The 16,929-nt window shown below is 40.2% G+C and overlaps 1 protein-coding gene across 5 annotated transcripts in view; it reads right to left on the minus strand.

Annotated features, from left to right (window-relative positions):
* The window catches only part of abcc5 (ATP-binding cassette, sub-family C (CFTR/MRP), member 5), a 125,026-nt gene that overhangs the window by 16,377 nt on the left and 91,720 nt on the right, over positions 1-16,929 (minus strand). For 4 of the 5 annotated variants that reach the window (XM_072255198.1, XM_072255196.1, XM_072255200.1 and 1 more), the window contains 7 exons: positions 15,806-15,935; positions 15,491-15,644; positions 5,900-6,028; positions 5,274-5,460; positions 4,977-5,066; positions 1,969-2,158; positions 1,157-1,316 (listed from right to left, as the gene is read on the minus strand). In XM_072255198.1, coding sequence (XP_072111299.1) covers positions 1,157-1,316; positions 1,969-2,158; positions 4,977-5,066; positions 5,274-5,460; positions 5,900-6,028; positions 15,491-15,644; positions 15,806-15,935 — 1,040 coding nt within the window. Of the gene's footprint in view, positions 1-1,156; positions 1,317-1,968; positions 2,159-4,976; positions 5,067-5,273; positions 5,461-5,899; positions 6,029-15,490; positions 15,645-15,805; positions 15,936-16,257; positions 16,371-16,929 lie in introns of those variants that run through there. The other variant, XM_072255201.1, reaches the window with a different exon arrangement.

Raw genomic sequence — 16,929 nt, forward strand, 5'->3', positions numbered from 1 at the left:
CTAATGAGGAGGGAGGCCACCAAGAGACCTATGACAACTCCGGAGGAGTTACAAGCAAGCTTCAGTGGCTGAGATGGGAGAGACTGTGCATACAGCTGCTGCCCAGGTGCTTCACCAGTTGCAGCTTATGGGGGAGTGGCAAAGAGAAAGCCACTGTTAGAAAAAACTCACATGAAATCTCAGCTAGAGTTTGCTAGAAGGCATGTGGGAGACTCTGAAGTCAGCTGGAAGAAGATTTTATGGTTTGATGAAACCAAAATTGAGCTTTTTGGCCATTTGGCGTAAGCCAAACGCCATACATCATTTAAAAAAAAACACCATCCCTACCATGAAACATGGTGGTGACTGCATCATGCTGTGGGGATGCTTTACTGCAGCAGGCCCTGGAAGGCTTGTGAAGGTAGAGGGTAAAATGAATACAGCAAAATGCAAGGAAATCCTAGAGGGAAACCTGATGCAGTCTGCAAGAGAACTGCGACTTGGGAGATTTGTTTTCCAGCAAGACAATGACCCCAAGCATAAAGCCAAAGCTACACAGAAATGGCTTAAAAACAACAAAGTTATGTCCTGGAGTGGCCAAGTCAGAGTCCAGACCTCAATCCAATTGAGAATTTGAGGCTGAACTTGAAAATGGCTGTTCATTCACAATCCCCATGCAATCTGATAGAGCTTGAGCAGTTTTGTAAAGAAGAATGGGGAAAAATTGCAGTGTCCAGATGTTCAAAGCTGATAGAGACCTATCCACACAGACTCAAGGCTGTAATTGCTGCCAAAGGTGCATCTATATATATCTATATATATAAAAATAAATACTGACTTGAAAAGGGTGAATAATTATGCAATCAATTTTTTGTTTAATAAATTTGGACCAATTTGTAGAAATTTGTTTTCACTTTGACACAAAAGAGTCCTTTCTGTGATCAGTGTCAAAAAAGCCAAATTAAATACACTGTGATTCAATGTTGTAAAATAATACAACATGAAAACTTCTGCCAGGGGGCGGGGAATGAATACTTTTGATTGGCACTATATAAGCAAACATTCTGTAGTATTATGGTTCTGTGATACACGGATACATTAAATAATCAAATCTCTGCAGGAATTAAGATATAATTATGTATAAATTAACTGCACACTGAAAATGAACAGGGCTTACCTCACAGTACCAGTGAACAAAACTGGGTCTTGAGGAATAATGGATAGTTTGCTGCGAAGATCAGCCAAACCAATTTCAGTAATGTTCACCCCATCAATGATTATTGAACCACCCGAGAGTTCAACTAATCGGAACAATGCTATTCCTAGTGATGACTTCCCTGCCAAAACAAAAAATGAGTTTAATACAAACACGATTTTATAGGATGATAACAGATTTAAACCGAATCAATCTACTGTTCCACTTCCACCACAGACTTTTTTAAAAGCTGCTTTTCTGTTCAAAGCAAGCTGGTTCAGTGAAACGCAAACACGAGGAATTCTGCAGATGCTGGAAATTCAAGCAACACACATCAAAGTAGCTGGTGAACTCAGCAGGCCAGGCAGCATCTCTAGGAAGAGGTACAGTCGACGTTTCGGGCTGAGACCCTTCGTCAGGACTAACTGAAGGAAGAGCTAGTAAGAGATTTGAAAGTGGGGGGGGAGGGGGAGATCCAAAATGATAGAAGACAGGAGGGGGAGGGATGGAGCCAAGAGCTGGACAGTTGATTGCACTACTACATTGCACTCTTGTTTTGCAGCTGACATTAATTTTTTGTATTGTACTGCTGCCACCAAACAACAAATGTCATGACATAAACCTGATTCTTCCTTCAGTTAGTCCTGACGAAGGGTCTCGGCCCGAAACGTCGACTGTACCTCTTCCTAGAAATGCTGCCTGGCCTGCTGCATTCACCAGCAACTTTTATGTGTGTTGCTGGTTCAGTGAAAACCTACACTTGATCTTACATCAATTAGCAACACATTTCTTACCTGATCCAGTTCTCCCCACAATACCAATTTTTTCTTGAGGTTTAATAGTGAAGGACACTTTCTTTAATACCAGAGGTAGATTCTCACGATATCTCATCTCAACATTTGCAAATGTTATTTGTCCATGCTGAGGCCAGTCAGCAGGAGGAGTTTTATCCTTAACATGAGCTGAAGCTTCCAATTCCAGAATCTAATAGAAAGTTAACATGGTTAGAAGTTTTCTAACATATAGGGTGAGCATAGCTTTGTAGAAGGGCATCAAGTTAATTTTAAGTTTATTGGGAGAGGAATCTCAGGTGTTTTGTACTTCATCCCAACTGTAACATGGAGTGGACAGTTATAAAGTGGACTGCAATATTAGTGACAGATTGTTACAATTGCTTCAAAAGAGAAAATAAATTATAAATTATAATATAAACAAAACTATCAAACACGTTACACATTCATACATCTCATAGTCACCATTCATATTCATCTACTATTGTAACATATAGAAAACATGAAAGAAGAATTAGGTTCGGCAGCCGGTAACTCGAATGAAGAAATATGTTTAAAAATATCACATTTTCAATTTTTAAAATGCAGATTTGCTAATTCACCACCATGTGCATAATTTATATGGAACAATCCCAAAGAAAATTTAAGATTTCTATTGCCATAATTATATCCATAATGTGATATGCATATATCACTCAATTTCAGGAAAACAACATCCCCCCCGATCTAAAAATAAAGTCATCTTTCTTAAGGCTTTCCAAAGCCTAGAGCCTTGGAAACTTGCACTTTCAAGAGACACACACATACACATTCATATACACACAAACAATTGTGCTGCACCAATTGAAATCTACCAATTGCAAATCTGAAGACGTTTCCAGTTGTGAAAGTAAGAAGCAAGCATCCTTGTTTTCTCTTCCTTTTGCTTGACGCAAGCTAGAAATAAAGCTAAATAAAAATAAAAATACGGTACATTTTTTAAAGCCATCATAGGTCTTCATTTAGAGCTTATTTGGAAAAGGGAAAAGGATTCATCCATAAGGTCTGACAGAAAATTTTCAACTATGCTACAATCTACATCTCATCCGGTCTGTTACATTATCCAATCCCTACGAAGGATTTTCCTTCTTTAGCTTGATCTCTGGTGAGTTTCAACCCTTGATGGAGCAATCTGCTGTTAATGAATGAATTCAACATTTTGAAAAGGTCTCATAAAGTTGACAATTATTTAAATATCAACCTTTTATGGCTTACAACTGAAAATGAGTAAGTATGCATTTACACACATTTACAAGCTGTATACCTTATTTGTCCAAAAATGTTTCCAGTATGTCCAACCCCAAAAGTGGTATAGAACATAGAACAGTACAGCACAGGACCTGGCCACTTTGTCCACAATTTTGTGCTGAGCCAATTAAAGGCTAACTAATCTCTTCTGCCTACACACAATGTCCACATCCTTACCTTTTCCTCGTGTACCTATCTAAACAGCTTTGACAAGTCTCTAATGTTTCTGCCTCTATCACCACCCCAGGCAGTGCATTCCAGGCATCCAACACTAAAAAAAAACTTGCCCCTCACATCTCCTTTGAAATTACCCCTTCTCTCACCTTAAGTGCATGCTGCTAGTATTAGACATTCCAACCCTAAGAAAAAGATATTGTCTATCTACTCTATCTCTGCCTCTCACAACCATACAAGTTTCTATCAGATCTCCCCTCAGCCTCCACCGCTGCAGATAAAACAATCCAAGTTTGTCCAACCTCTCATTATAGCACATGCCCCATAATCCAGGCAACATCCTGGTAAACCTCTTCTGTACCCTCACCAAACCCTTGACATCCTTCCTATAATGGGGCGACCAGAACTATATGCAATATTCCAGGTGCGGATTCCTTTAAGATTGTCATAGCCAGGGAGAGGTAGTGAGAATAAGCTCCTTCTATCTATTAAATGATCTCAATAGCGTGCACCTCAAATAACCTCTGACAACCATGTACAACTCCTGCCCTTCATAGAAACATAGAAAACCTACAGCACAATACAGGCCCTTCAGCCCACAAAGCTGTGCCAAACATGTCCCTACCTTAGAACCACCTAAGCTTTACCCATATCCCTCTATTTTTCTAAGCTCCATGTAGCCATCCAGAAGTCTCTTAAAAGACCCTAACGTTTCTGCCGCCGCCGGCAGCCCATTCCACGCATTCACCACTCTGCATAAAAAAAGCTTACCCCTGACATCCCCTCTGTACCTACTTCCAAGCACCTTAAAACTATACCCTCTCATGCTAGCCATTTCAGCCCTGGGAAAAAGCCTCTGACTATCGACACGATCAATGCCTCTCATTATCTTATACACCTCTATCAGGTCACCTCTCATCCTCCGTCGCTCGAAGGAGTCCATTCAACCCATTCGCATAAGGCATGCTCACCAATCCAGGCAACATCCTTGTAAATCTTCAAGGGTAGTTTAGCTGCTAAGCCAGATGGAACTGTTCCTAGCTAGAGGAGAAGGGGCAAAGGTGAGTTACTGGTGCCATAAAGCCAGTTGCTTTGGGCAGATGGTGTTCATCAGCTGCAGTTGGCAGGTCATCTCGAAGGAAGACTGACCTCAAACCTCCGCTGCCTTGTGTCTATACCCACTCATGCGAAAAGCTTTAGGAGTAAACCCAGAGCTGAAGACCCTAAGGCAGCCCTACACTGAGTTCAATGCTGATTGGCAACTCCCGGGACGTAGCCACTGCCAAACTGCATTTGTCTCTGCCGTTCCCTTGGATTTATCAGCTGCATGGAGAGGGGGAGCCTGCTGCATGGGCAACAGCTTGCTCTCCATATCGTACTGACCTGGCTTGCTTGCATATCATGTAGGCAGCTGGCGCACAATATCCATGGTCAATCCCGACCAACGGCAGGCCTCAGAGGCCCCAGATGCGGCCTAAGCACAGCTGTATAAAGCCTTAGCATAAAGTTGTAAAAAATTGAAATTGTTAGAGTAGCAAATTTATTCATACCTTTATGTAGTGATGAATTCTTTCCACAGAAGTGAATCTAGCCTCAGTCTCAGAAGCAAGTCGGACAGTAAACTGAAATAAACCAGTAAGCTGCAAGAAAAACATGGTAATTGAAAAAAAGGACAAAATTCTACTTGTACCTTTAAATAAACTAAGATGGTTAATGAACGTTCTTTTGCTGTACTATTGATTACTCTGATATAAAACAAACAAAATCAAAATTCAAACCATTAAAGAATTCAATTCATGTACCAATGAATGGTAACTATTAAGACAATTTCGTTGACTATTACAAACCTGGACAGCATAAGAAATTGCAAGTCCTGCATAAGCTGGAGGAATATGACCATGCATTAAAACTATCATTACTGCAGTTGTCCCAATAAGAACAATACTGACTACGTCCAGTCTCACGGCAAGCCAACGCATTGCACAAGTGAATAGGAAGAATGGAGCCTGATTAGCATCTAACAGCTCCTGGTACCTGAAAAAAAAACACACACACACACACTAATTCAGTTTACCCAAACAGCAATAGGTATGCCATTCAATCACTAATATACATATGAATCAGATTTTTAAACATTTAGCATTTATAATTATAGCTGGTATATCATTTTCAAATCAGCAGGAAACTAACTGCTCTCATGATGATCATGATTCAAATGTACTTTTTAAAAAAAAAACTGAAAAACAGGAAGTAGAAATTGATCCAATTTCCCCCGGGATCAATAAAGTATGACTATAGCTACTAGAAGTTATTATTTGCAATGAATGAGCTGACCAATTGTTCTGTTTTAAAACAAAATTTGACAGAGCTATACTTGAGTGAGTCAGATATTACTAAGTAAGCTAGCTACTTTCTGTACCCTACACGGTGCATTATTTCTCCTTTACAATACACTATTTTTGACATTACTTACCTGTGTCTGTATTCTGCTGTCTTGTTATAAGCATGAATTGTGGTTAATCCCTGTATACTGGATGTGACATGTGACAGGAAAGGAGAATGAGTGATGTTGTCCAAACGCTTTAATTCTCGGATAAAAATCCTGCAGAGATTTTCAACAATTGAAAAAACATGTCAAGTTCACTGCATTTAAATGTTTTCTGTGGACTACAAAAACTGCATATTATTCTTAAGTACTCCAGATCAAGAATGTTCTGATAGTTATGAAACTCATTCTGCATTTTGTGATTATTAGCTTATAGTAGTTGCAATAATTGTAAATATCTGACACTATCATAATGAAGTTATATTCTTCCTTTTTTGATCTCTTCAATTTAAAATTCTCAATTACATTCCATTGAAAACACTTTCAATTCAAAGTATAATTCTTGAATAAGTCTGCAGCCCAAATATTGACTACACACATTCACATGTCATGGTCTACCTGCCTCAACTTGCAAATACCATGTTTACAATGTTTTCCACACATTAAATAAACCCAAAATTTCTCTTCATAAGAAAACAAGGCATTTTGTATGGTGCATAAACATTACTGAAATCAGATTGTCCTTGAAACAGAAATTGCTCTCTTATACATGAAGCAACCACAGGAGTAGAGAGGAATGTTGACAATCCATCGTGCCTAATATAAATATATAATAACCATATAACAATTACAGCATGGAAACAGGCCATCTCGGCCCTTCTAGTCCGTGCCAAACTCTTACTCTCACCTAATCCCACCGACCTGCACTCAGCCCATAACCCTCCATTCCCTTCCTGTCCATAAGTGTAATCTGGTAATTAAAGCTTTGGACACAAAAAGGGAGAATGTCAAAATAAGTGTTTGAACTTAATTTTCTATATGAAATTAGTTGATATCCTGCAGTGCTGAGAAAAATGTAATTGTCAAATTAAATGTAATTGAGGGTAGTACATATTTCAGGACTAATATTTTAATGCAATGTATTCAGGTTTACTTTCCATATTATACTTCATTTGAAACTATAGTATGGCAGTACACATCTCCAATCATCCTTTCCTTCAGCAATTCTCATCCATTCATAGAATAAATTACCTACATAACTTTGTCATGTTGTAATTAAACTTTCCTCCCAATGAAACACTGCAGCATTTCTACTTACTTGTTTCAAAGCGTTAAGGTTAAAAATGTGTGAAACATGTTTATAGGGGCTATGTCTATCATAAATATGGATAAGAATTTATAAATGAAAATGAGGTATGGTCTTTTGAATAAGCAATTCTATATCAGTTACCTTGATGCAATATTGGTTAAAACAATCTGAATATACCAATCTCTCCTACTTCCTTTTCCCTTGGTCCAAATTATTTCAGATTCTGACCCCTCTGCTCTTTCTAGCCACTTCAGCCCCTGTTCTCCTTTCTTTGTTGGAGAAAATGGTGGTAAATGATAAATAAGATAATTTGGTATTGTGTGATTTTAAAAAGGTGTTAGCTTTGACTACATTTTGGAAAATACAGTCCTTCTCAATTTCCCTTCACCATCACCCATAGCCTCACACTTTATTGGTGGCTCCAATAGTCAGATACTGCACCATTTCCAAAGTTTAAACCTACTAAAGCTGAGATAACATAGCTTGTAAGCAGAGTATTATTCAAATAGACAACTAAAGTCTTATGTTATATCTGTTAATGAGTGGAAAGTGTTGGTAATTAGAATCAGAATCAGGTTTAATACCACAAGAATATGCCGTGATAATTTGTTGTTATGCAGTAGCAGTACATTGCAATTCAGAGTAATTAAAAACAAATTACAATAAGTATATATAAAAAAAGTAAATTAAATAAGTAGTGGAAAAAGATAGGGAAAAATACTGAAGAAGTGTCATGGGTTCATTATCCATTCAGAAATCTGTTGGTAGAGGAGAAGCTGTTCCTGAAATGAGCATGTCCCTTCAGGCTCCTCTATCTCCTTCCTGATTGTAGCAAAGAAGGCATGTCCCCTGAGTGATAGGGGTCTTTAATGATGGATGCTGCCTTCTTGAGACATCAACTTTTAAAGGTGTCCTGGTTGCTGTGGAGGCTAGTGCCCTTGATGGAGCTGGCTGAGCTTACAACTTTCTGCAGCTTTTACCGATCCTGTGTAGTGGCCACATCCTACCAGACAGTGATGTAACCAGTTAGAATGCTCTTCATAAACAACAGGAATTCTGCAGATGCTGGAAATTCAAGCAACACACATAAAAGTTGCTGGTGAACGCAGCAGGTCAGGCAGCATCTGTAGGAAGAGGTCCAGTCGACGTGTCAGGACGAAGGGTCTTGGCCTGAAACGTCAACTGCACCTCTTCCTCGAGATGCTGCCTGGCCAGAATGCTCTTCATGGTACTTCTGTAGAAATTTACAAGCGTCTTTGGTGACATCCCAATTCTCTTCAAATTGATAATGAAATATAGCCGCTGCCATGCCTTCTTTGAATGTGGTATCATTATGTTGGGCTCAGGATAGATCCTCAGAGATGCTAACACCCAGGAACTTGAAACTGCTAAACACTTTCCACTTCTGATCCCTCGATAAGGATGGGTGTGTGTTCCCTTGACTTGTTCTTCCTGAAGTCCACAATCAATTCTTTGGACTTACTGACGTCAAGTATATGGTTGTTGCTCGACACCACTCAACCAGCTGATCTATCTTGCTCCTGTACGCTTCCTCATCATCATCTGAAATTTGCCAACAATAGTTATGTTGTTGCAAGTTTAAAGATTGCATTTCAGCTGTGCCAAGCCACGTGGTCACGAGTCTAGAGACAGTAGAGCAAAGGGCTAAGCACACATTCTTGAGGCAGGCCAGTGTTGATTGTCTGTGAGGAGATGATGTTATTTCCAATCTGCACAGACTGTGGTCTCCCAGTGAGGAAGTCAAGGATGTACAGAGGCCCAGGTTCTGGAGCTTGTTGCTTAGAACTGAGGGTATGAGTGTGTTGAATGCTCAGTTGTAGTCAATAAACAGCAACTTGATGTAAGTATTAATATTTTCCAGGTGATCTAAGGCTGGTGAGATTGCATCTGCTGTAGAGCTATTGTGGCTATAGGCAAACTGCAGCATGTCCACGTTCTTACTTAGGCTGGAGTTGATTCGAGCCATAACCAATCTCTCAAATCACTTCATCACAGCAGTTGTGAGTTCCATTGGGCAGTAGTTGTTGAGGCAGCTTACCCTGCAAATTTTTGGACACTGGTATGATTGTCACCCTTTCAAAGCAGACGGGAACCTCCAACTGCAGCAGTGACAGATTGAAGATGTCCTTGAATGCCCTGGCAATTAGTTGACACAGGTTTTCAGAGCTGTACCAGGTCACCATCAGGGCCTGACGCCTTGCGAGGCTTCACTCTCTTGAAGATGTTCTGACGTCGGTCTCCGAGACAGAGCTCATTGGGTCATCGAATGCTGAGGGATTTGCATAGGTGTAGTTTTATTTTCTCTTTCAAAGTGTTGAGCTCATCTGGGAATGAAGCATCACTGCCATTCAAGATGTTGGGTTTCACTTTGTAGAAAACAATGGACTGCAAACCCTGCCAGAACTGACTTGCATCTGATTCAGTCTCTAACCTCAATCAAAATTGTTTACTCATTCTTAATAGTCTTCTGTAGGTCATACCTGGACTTCTTGTATTGTTCTGGATCACCAGTCTTGAATGCCACAGACCTAGCCCTCAGCAGACTACGAATCTCTTGGTTCATCAGCTTTTGATTTGGTATGTCCAGCATGTTCTCGAAGGCACACACTCATGCACACAGGTTTTGGTGAAGTCGATAACAACTCTGGCATATTCACTCAGACCTGAAGATGAATCCCTGAATATTGTTTAGTCCACTGACTCAAAACACTCCTTGACCATATTTTCCTGATCCTCACTACTGATGCTTGCAGTCTTTAGACTCTGCCTATACACTGGTAGTAGAAGTATAGTCAAATGATCGGACTTTCCAAAGTGTGGGCGTGGAATGGCACAGTAAGCGTTCTTGATGGTGGTACAACAGTGATCAAGTGTGTTGACTTCTCTGGTTCCAAAGGTGATATGTTGGTGGTAGATGTTCAGAGGCTTCTTCGCGCTGGCCTGGTTGAAATCTCCAGCAACGATAGGGGAAGCACAGTTTTGTGATGGTGGAAAACTCCCTTACAGATTAAATGGATGACATTTGACAGCTAGATGTTCCACATTGGGTGAGCAGAATTGAGACACAGCTGCCACGTTTCAACACCACGATGAGTTGATCATAGACCACTTCCACCTCCCCTGTCTTTAAGGGACTAAGTTCTTCTGTCTTTGTGGAGAATGGTGAAGCCACCGAGCTACAGCGCTGCATCCAAAATGGCCAGTGTGAGCCATGTTTCTGTGAAGCAAGTACACAGCAGTCCCTGATGTTCCTCCGGTACAGCAAGCTCGCTCTGAGGTCTTTAATCATACTTTCTAGAGATTATACATTTGCCAGCAGGATAATCAGGAGTGGAATCCTAAAGCCTTTGCATTTCAATTGGCCCGGCACGGGTTCCGCTTTCTTTCAAGGGGAACTATACTTGTGACACGAGTCTGCTGTCCAAGGTTTGTCCATTTTAAACTTCTTAAAAACAATACTGCTTACTGAAGTACCCATGACATCTGTGGTCATGAAGTCCTTTGAGAGACTAGTGTTGGCTCACCTGAAAGACATCACAGGCCCCCTGCAGTTTGCTTATCGGGCAAATAGGTCAGTGGATGATGCAGTCAACATGGGGCTGCATTACATACTACTGCGAGGGTCCTGTTTGTTGACTTCAGCTCGGCGTTCAACACCATTGTCCCAGAAATCCTCCACTCCAAACTTACCCAGCTCACTATCTCCCCCGTCATCTGTCAGTGGATCACAAGCTTCCTGACTGACAGGGTGCAGCAAGTGAGGCTGGGGAGCATCATTTCTAGCACCCGGACAATCAGTACCGGTGCCCCCCAGGGATGTGTGCTCTCCCCACTGCTCTTCTCCCTTTAAACTAATGACGGCACCTCACAGGATCCATCTGTTAAACTCCTGAATTTTGCAGACGACCCAACTGTCATTTGCCTCATCTGAGACGGTGATGAGTCTGCATACAGACGGGTGGTGGAACAGCTGGCCCTCTGGTGTGGTCAGAACAATCTGGAGCTAAATACGCTCAGGAGATGACAGTGGACTTCAGGAGGAGCCCCCCAATACTCCCCCCACTCACTGTACTCAACAGTATTGTGTCTGCAGTGAAGACCCTCAGGTTTCTGGGTGTCACAATCTCCCAGGACCTGAAGTGGACACCCAACGCGGACAGTCTTATCAAAAAGGCTCAGCAGAGGTTGTATTTCCTACGTCAACTCAGGAAGTACAACCTGCCTCAGGAGCTGCTGATTCAATTCCATTCAGGAATAATCTAGTCTGTTCTCTGTTCGTCCATCACTGTCTGGTTTGGATCAGCTACCAAACAAGACAAGAACAGACTCTAAAGAACCGTCAGGGCTGCGGAAAGGATTATTGGTGTGAAGCTGTCCTCGATCCAGGACTTATATGCATCTAGAGTCAGGAAGCGAGCAAGCAGCATCATTGTAGACCCATCAAACCCTGGACATCATCTGTTCCAACTCCTTCCTTCTGGTAGGCGCTTTAGATCACTGTATGCCAGGACAAATAGGTATAAGAACCGTTTCTTTCCGTATGCCATCAGTCTTATGAACACTTGAATTTTAGTCTATTATAAACCAAGTCCACCTGTACATACACAGGTATACCTCATTGTCTATAGTTCACGATTATTTGCACTATTGTTTTGTTTGCTTTCTGATTCTGTACAGCGAGAGCTCAGGGAAACCGGCATCAAACTCCCTGTATGTGTCCACGTACTTGGCGATAATAAAGGATTCTGATTCTGGCTGTGACTGTGGATTTCAGCTGTTGTAATCCTAAACAGGAATATTTGAACACTGAGCAGAGATGACATCACCATTTCAAGTCAATTTAATCTGCATTTGAATATGTCCAAAAAGGGGATTAATTCTCCCATATTACTCCACGGTTAGTTGGTGGTAAGGCTCTGCCCTCATTGTAACAAAGTCACACATAAGAAGTTGCCTCTAATGTTATCAAAGACCCCTCCCATCCTTCCCACAATCTCTCTGACCTCCAATTGTCAGGAAGAAGATATCACAGCAGCATAAGAACCAGAAGAGTAAGGCTGGGTAATAATATTTTTTCTAAGGCTGTTAGACTTCTCTACATTCTGGTGCCACCCAGCACTCATGTACACCCTGTCTGAATGCCCTGCTGCCCTCCTCCCGCCACCTCCCAACTCAACAGGCACTCTCATCCAGCACTAATCACTTTTTATTTTTTATTGCTGCTGCTTCATGTGTTTATATGATTGCTTCTCATTATAATAATATGGGTAACATTATACCATCTTACACAAACATGCACCTTGCACTTTATGTCAACCTGTCAATCTTTGGGCCATGCCACATAGGAACTTGTATTAATATTACTTTATGACTGTTTGTACTAGATTGTAATTATGTGCTGTACATGACTATATGTTCAGCGTTTTGCACCTTTGCCCCAAAGGAACAATGTTTCATTTGACTGTATACATCTGTATGGTTGAATGACAATAAGCTTGAACCTGAATAACTATTTGAAAGCATTAACTGTCTCACATTTCTCACAGTGATGTAACTAAACATAATTACTGTCATTGAAAATAAGACATCACCAAAAAAATTTACTTCAGCTTTGTCTGAAAATGAAGGAAGTAGTTGCTGAAGGAAAATTCTTGTTGGCCAACCACCAGAATTATCATTAGGCTCCCATAGAGATGTTATGATAAACAACTGCACTAAGAATGCATCATTTGCTGCCTGAATGCCAGAAATTAACTAACATTATGTTATATGTATGGCATCATAATTAGGTGAACTTTCAGGAAATTGAGTACCTTTACATCTCCAAGTTGATATGCTACCTTTACAATGACACCGTGCAGCACAGGGAAGCTTCCAATCTTGGTAAAAATACATGAACTCACTCTATATTCTCTTGTAAAGAGACAAGTACATTCAAGCTTTCTAGGAATGAAGTGTCTGTACCTGTCCAAGTACAATAATGTTTGAAAACTTGAAATACATGTTATAGATACCTGTAGCACCAGCCCAGAAAGAACTTCGCACACAAATTCGTAATGACTACGACTTCCACAGATGGTGTTGGAGGAGTATTCACAGATTTCTGCAATTGTTGTGTAGGAAGGGGGCATTTGTACTAAACAACATATCTCCCATTGTTCTTCACGGAAGAGTATGTAGAAGAACTGCTTCACAAAGATATATGGTAGAACATTGCTTCTTGACAAATCCTTGCGAACAAAGTATTTTGTTCTTTATATTCCGACCTTACTCTTGTCTACTTGTACATCAAGGGGATAGCCACTAAAATGTTCATGACACACACACACCATCATCTTTGATGGATTAGTTACACTGGAGAAGTAAGAATTGGCAGTGCTGGTGTGACATAACTGTTGTAATGCTTACAGGCATCATGACTTGCTTACTCTATGCAATTCCTACTTCATAGGTCTCTCCCCTTCCTAATATGAGCGCTGGTGGAATTAGGATGCAAACATATCTGTGCAACACATGCCAAACTGAAAACAAAATGGGAACTCATGCAGCTCAAATAACTAGTACAAGGAACAAAAATCTTCAGACAGTATGGGTTTACAGATAGAGATAAATGGATTGGAGCACATATACACAAAATTTGATGCTATAATTATACTCTAAAATCAGAGACTACAGTGCAAGTTTAAATCATTAACACAGGAGGGGAGCAGTTGAGAAGAAAATAAATCAAGGATTGGAGGAGGGATACATTGAAATAGGACACCACGAACACTGTCATTATGTTGTGATGTGTGCAATCAATTTGTTTGAGGCACATCTGGTTATGATGGTAATGGGCTTGAAATCGGAACAGCACCTGGATGTCAGTGGCTTTGCAGTTATAAAGTTATAAATGGTTCACTAAGCGAATCACTGTGGATGACAGTAATGAGGATTCTAATCAGGACTGACATGACAGAAGTAATTGTCATAGCTCCTTCAAGAACAATTTTACGGAAAAACATTCAGTGATTTCTTTAGACTATGAATCTAGAAAACACTTCTACTCCAGCAAGATTAATTTCAATGAATGGTATAGATCCCAGGCAGATGCTGTTGTGAAATTGCTTTGAGTAAAAGTACAGCCAGAAAGTGTGCTCTGAACACTCTTAGGACCATGACTATAAAACATTTGAGCAGAATTAGGCTTTCAAGTCTGCTCTGCCATTCTATCATGGCTAATTTATTATCTCTCTCAACCCATTCTCCTGCCTTCTTTTCATAACCTTTGACGTCCTGACTAATCAAGAACCTATCAACCTCCACTCAATTTACTCAACGACCTGGCCTCCACAGCCGTCCAAGGCAATGAATTCCACAGATTCACCACCCTCTGGCTCATGAAAATCCTCATCTGTTCTAAATGGACATCCCTCTTTTCTGAGGCTATTTCCTCTCGTCCAAGACTCACCCACTATAAAAAACATCCTTTCCACTTCCATTCTATCTAAGCCTTTCAATATTCGATAGGTTTCAATGAGATTCCACCCCCTGCCTTATTGTAAACATCAGTAAGTACAAGCCCACACCCATCAAATCCTCCTTTCATGGGCATCTTCTACTCTACTGATTATACAATTGGTGGACATGAACAAGAGATATCTAGAAATGCAATTTGCATAACTCGTGACCATCACAATATTATTAATTTGGAAGGAGTACTTAGAACAGGGATAGATTCTCACTTTTTTTTAATTTAGAGAATCAGCAAGGTAACAGGCCCTTCTGTCGCAAAAAGACTGCTGGCCAATTACATCCATGTGACCAATTAACCTACTAATCCATACGTCCTTGGAACCTGGGAGGAAACTGGAACTCCCAGAGGAAACCCTCGTGGTCATGGGGAGAACATACAAACTCTTTACAGACAGCAGCAGAATTGAACATGGATTGTCGGCGCTGTAATGATGTTACACTCCCTACTATGCTAGCTGCCTCAACTTTTCAAAAGGGTTTTATTGTTAACGTCAAAGCAATCCTAAGAAATTCATTTTACTCGTCAAAAATAAAACTGTTATTGTACTGGTAAACCTCCAGGAGTAGAGAAAGAATAAATACAATGTGCCTTAATACTGCATTTAGTAATAACTGAAACAGTCTTAAATGTACTCATTTTCAGACAAAGCTGATGCAAGATATTTGTAATGTCTTATTTTCATTGGCAGAAATTACACTTTTCATGGGAATCAGATGAAAATATTCTGAAGTTCTGCTCATAGCTTTATTCTGACCAAAACAGATACAAGCACAACTGAATCAATATAAACAACAAGAAACATGAAATTATTATATAATGTCATTAGTATGATCAATATATTGTAACAGAAGAAAACAATTATCAAGTGCAGAAGGAAGTGTACAGTTATTACCTGGATACCTGGTTGAGAATCATGAAAAGAATCACAAGAGGAGCAACTGCAACCAAAAACCATGGGAAGACAGCAGCAATGACACCAATGCAGCAAAATACCAGAATGATGTTCTGAATAAACATTTCTGTTTGTAAAGGAAGCCTTGTGTCCACTAAGCAAAATGGATAAAGAACACACATTATAGATGCAGAGAAATTAATAAGGAAATACTAATCTGCAATGCTATTTTCATGGCAATCTTCGTGTGACAGAGAAAAAAATAACAAGCTTTTCAAAAAACCTCGTACGAGTCAGAATGTAACAGAGATTTACCTTCATCCATATCCTTTGAAAATCTATTGAGAATTCGGCCAGAGGGTGTAATGTCAAAAAATTTCATGGGGACCCTGAGGATTTTACGAAAGAGCTCATCATGAAGGTGGGATGAAGCTCTAAGCGTTCCCTTCAAAAATAATATAGGAACAAAGTTGATAATTATATTTTCCACTCATTTCAAATCTAATACATCTTATTTGCAATTCATTAAGATATGTCAGCCATAGTATGATTTTTGATTATTGATGTCAAATCAAAACACGAAATATTTTATTGATATCAATCTTATTGAAAGAATCTACTCGAAATCAAATTCCAACCAAAAATAAAATTATGATCGTGAAACTACTTGCATAGAATTAAATATAAAAATGCCTGAAACGTGAAAAACTGTCAACTAAATTTCCCTTCCACAATACAAACAGAAGCCAGAGTGTAATCTTCCCTACCTCATCTGGAGATCTGTTTCAGCTTCAGCCAAATATTTGTATCATCTCAAAGACCTGTTTCCAGTTCTTTAACATTGTCTGGCGATGTACATTTCAGTTCAACTGGCAGTGGAACAAACCCAAATCCATCTTCATGATACCATTAGACTTTGTAATTCTAATGTATAGAAGCACTGTTTGCTTCCAGAAAGATATATTTCAATAATTCGACAACCAAGGATGAAGTAATAGCTGGGAAATGATAGTGAAAGAGATGCAGGGTTGGAGAAGGGCGAGTCTGATAGGTGGGGATAGAACGCCCTGGGAGAAAGACAAGGAGGGAAGAGCACCAGAGGGAGTCGATGGGCAGGCAAGGAGATAAGGTGAGAGAGGGAAAGGGGGATGGGGACTGGTGAAGAAGGTGGGGGGCGGGGGTCATTACCAGATGTTCGAGAAATCAATGTTCATGCCATCAGGTTGGAGGCTACCCAGATGTAATACAAGGTGTTGTTCCTTCAACTTGAGAGTGGCCTCATCACGATAATAGAGGCCATAGATAGACATTTCAGAAAGGGAATGGGAAGTGGAATTAAAATGGGTGCCCACTGGGAGATCCTACTTTTTCTGATGGACAGCATAGGTGCTTGGTGAAGTGGTCTTCTAATCTACTTTGGGTCTCACGGATATACAGGA

The sequence above is a fragment of the Mobula birostris genome, chromosome 4 (genome assembly GCF_030028105.1).
Source record: "Mobula birostris isolate sMobBir1 chromosome 4, sMobBir1.hap1, whole genome shotgun sequence".
NCBI lineage: Eukaryota > Metazoa > Chordata > Chondrichthyes > Myliobatiformes > Myliobatidae > Mobula > Mobula birostris.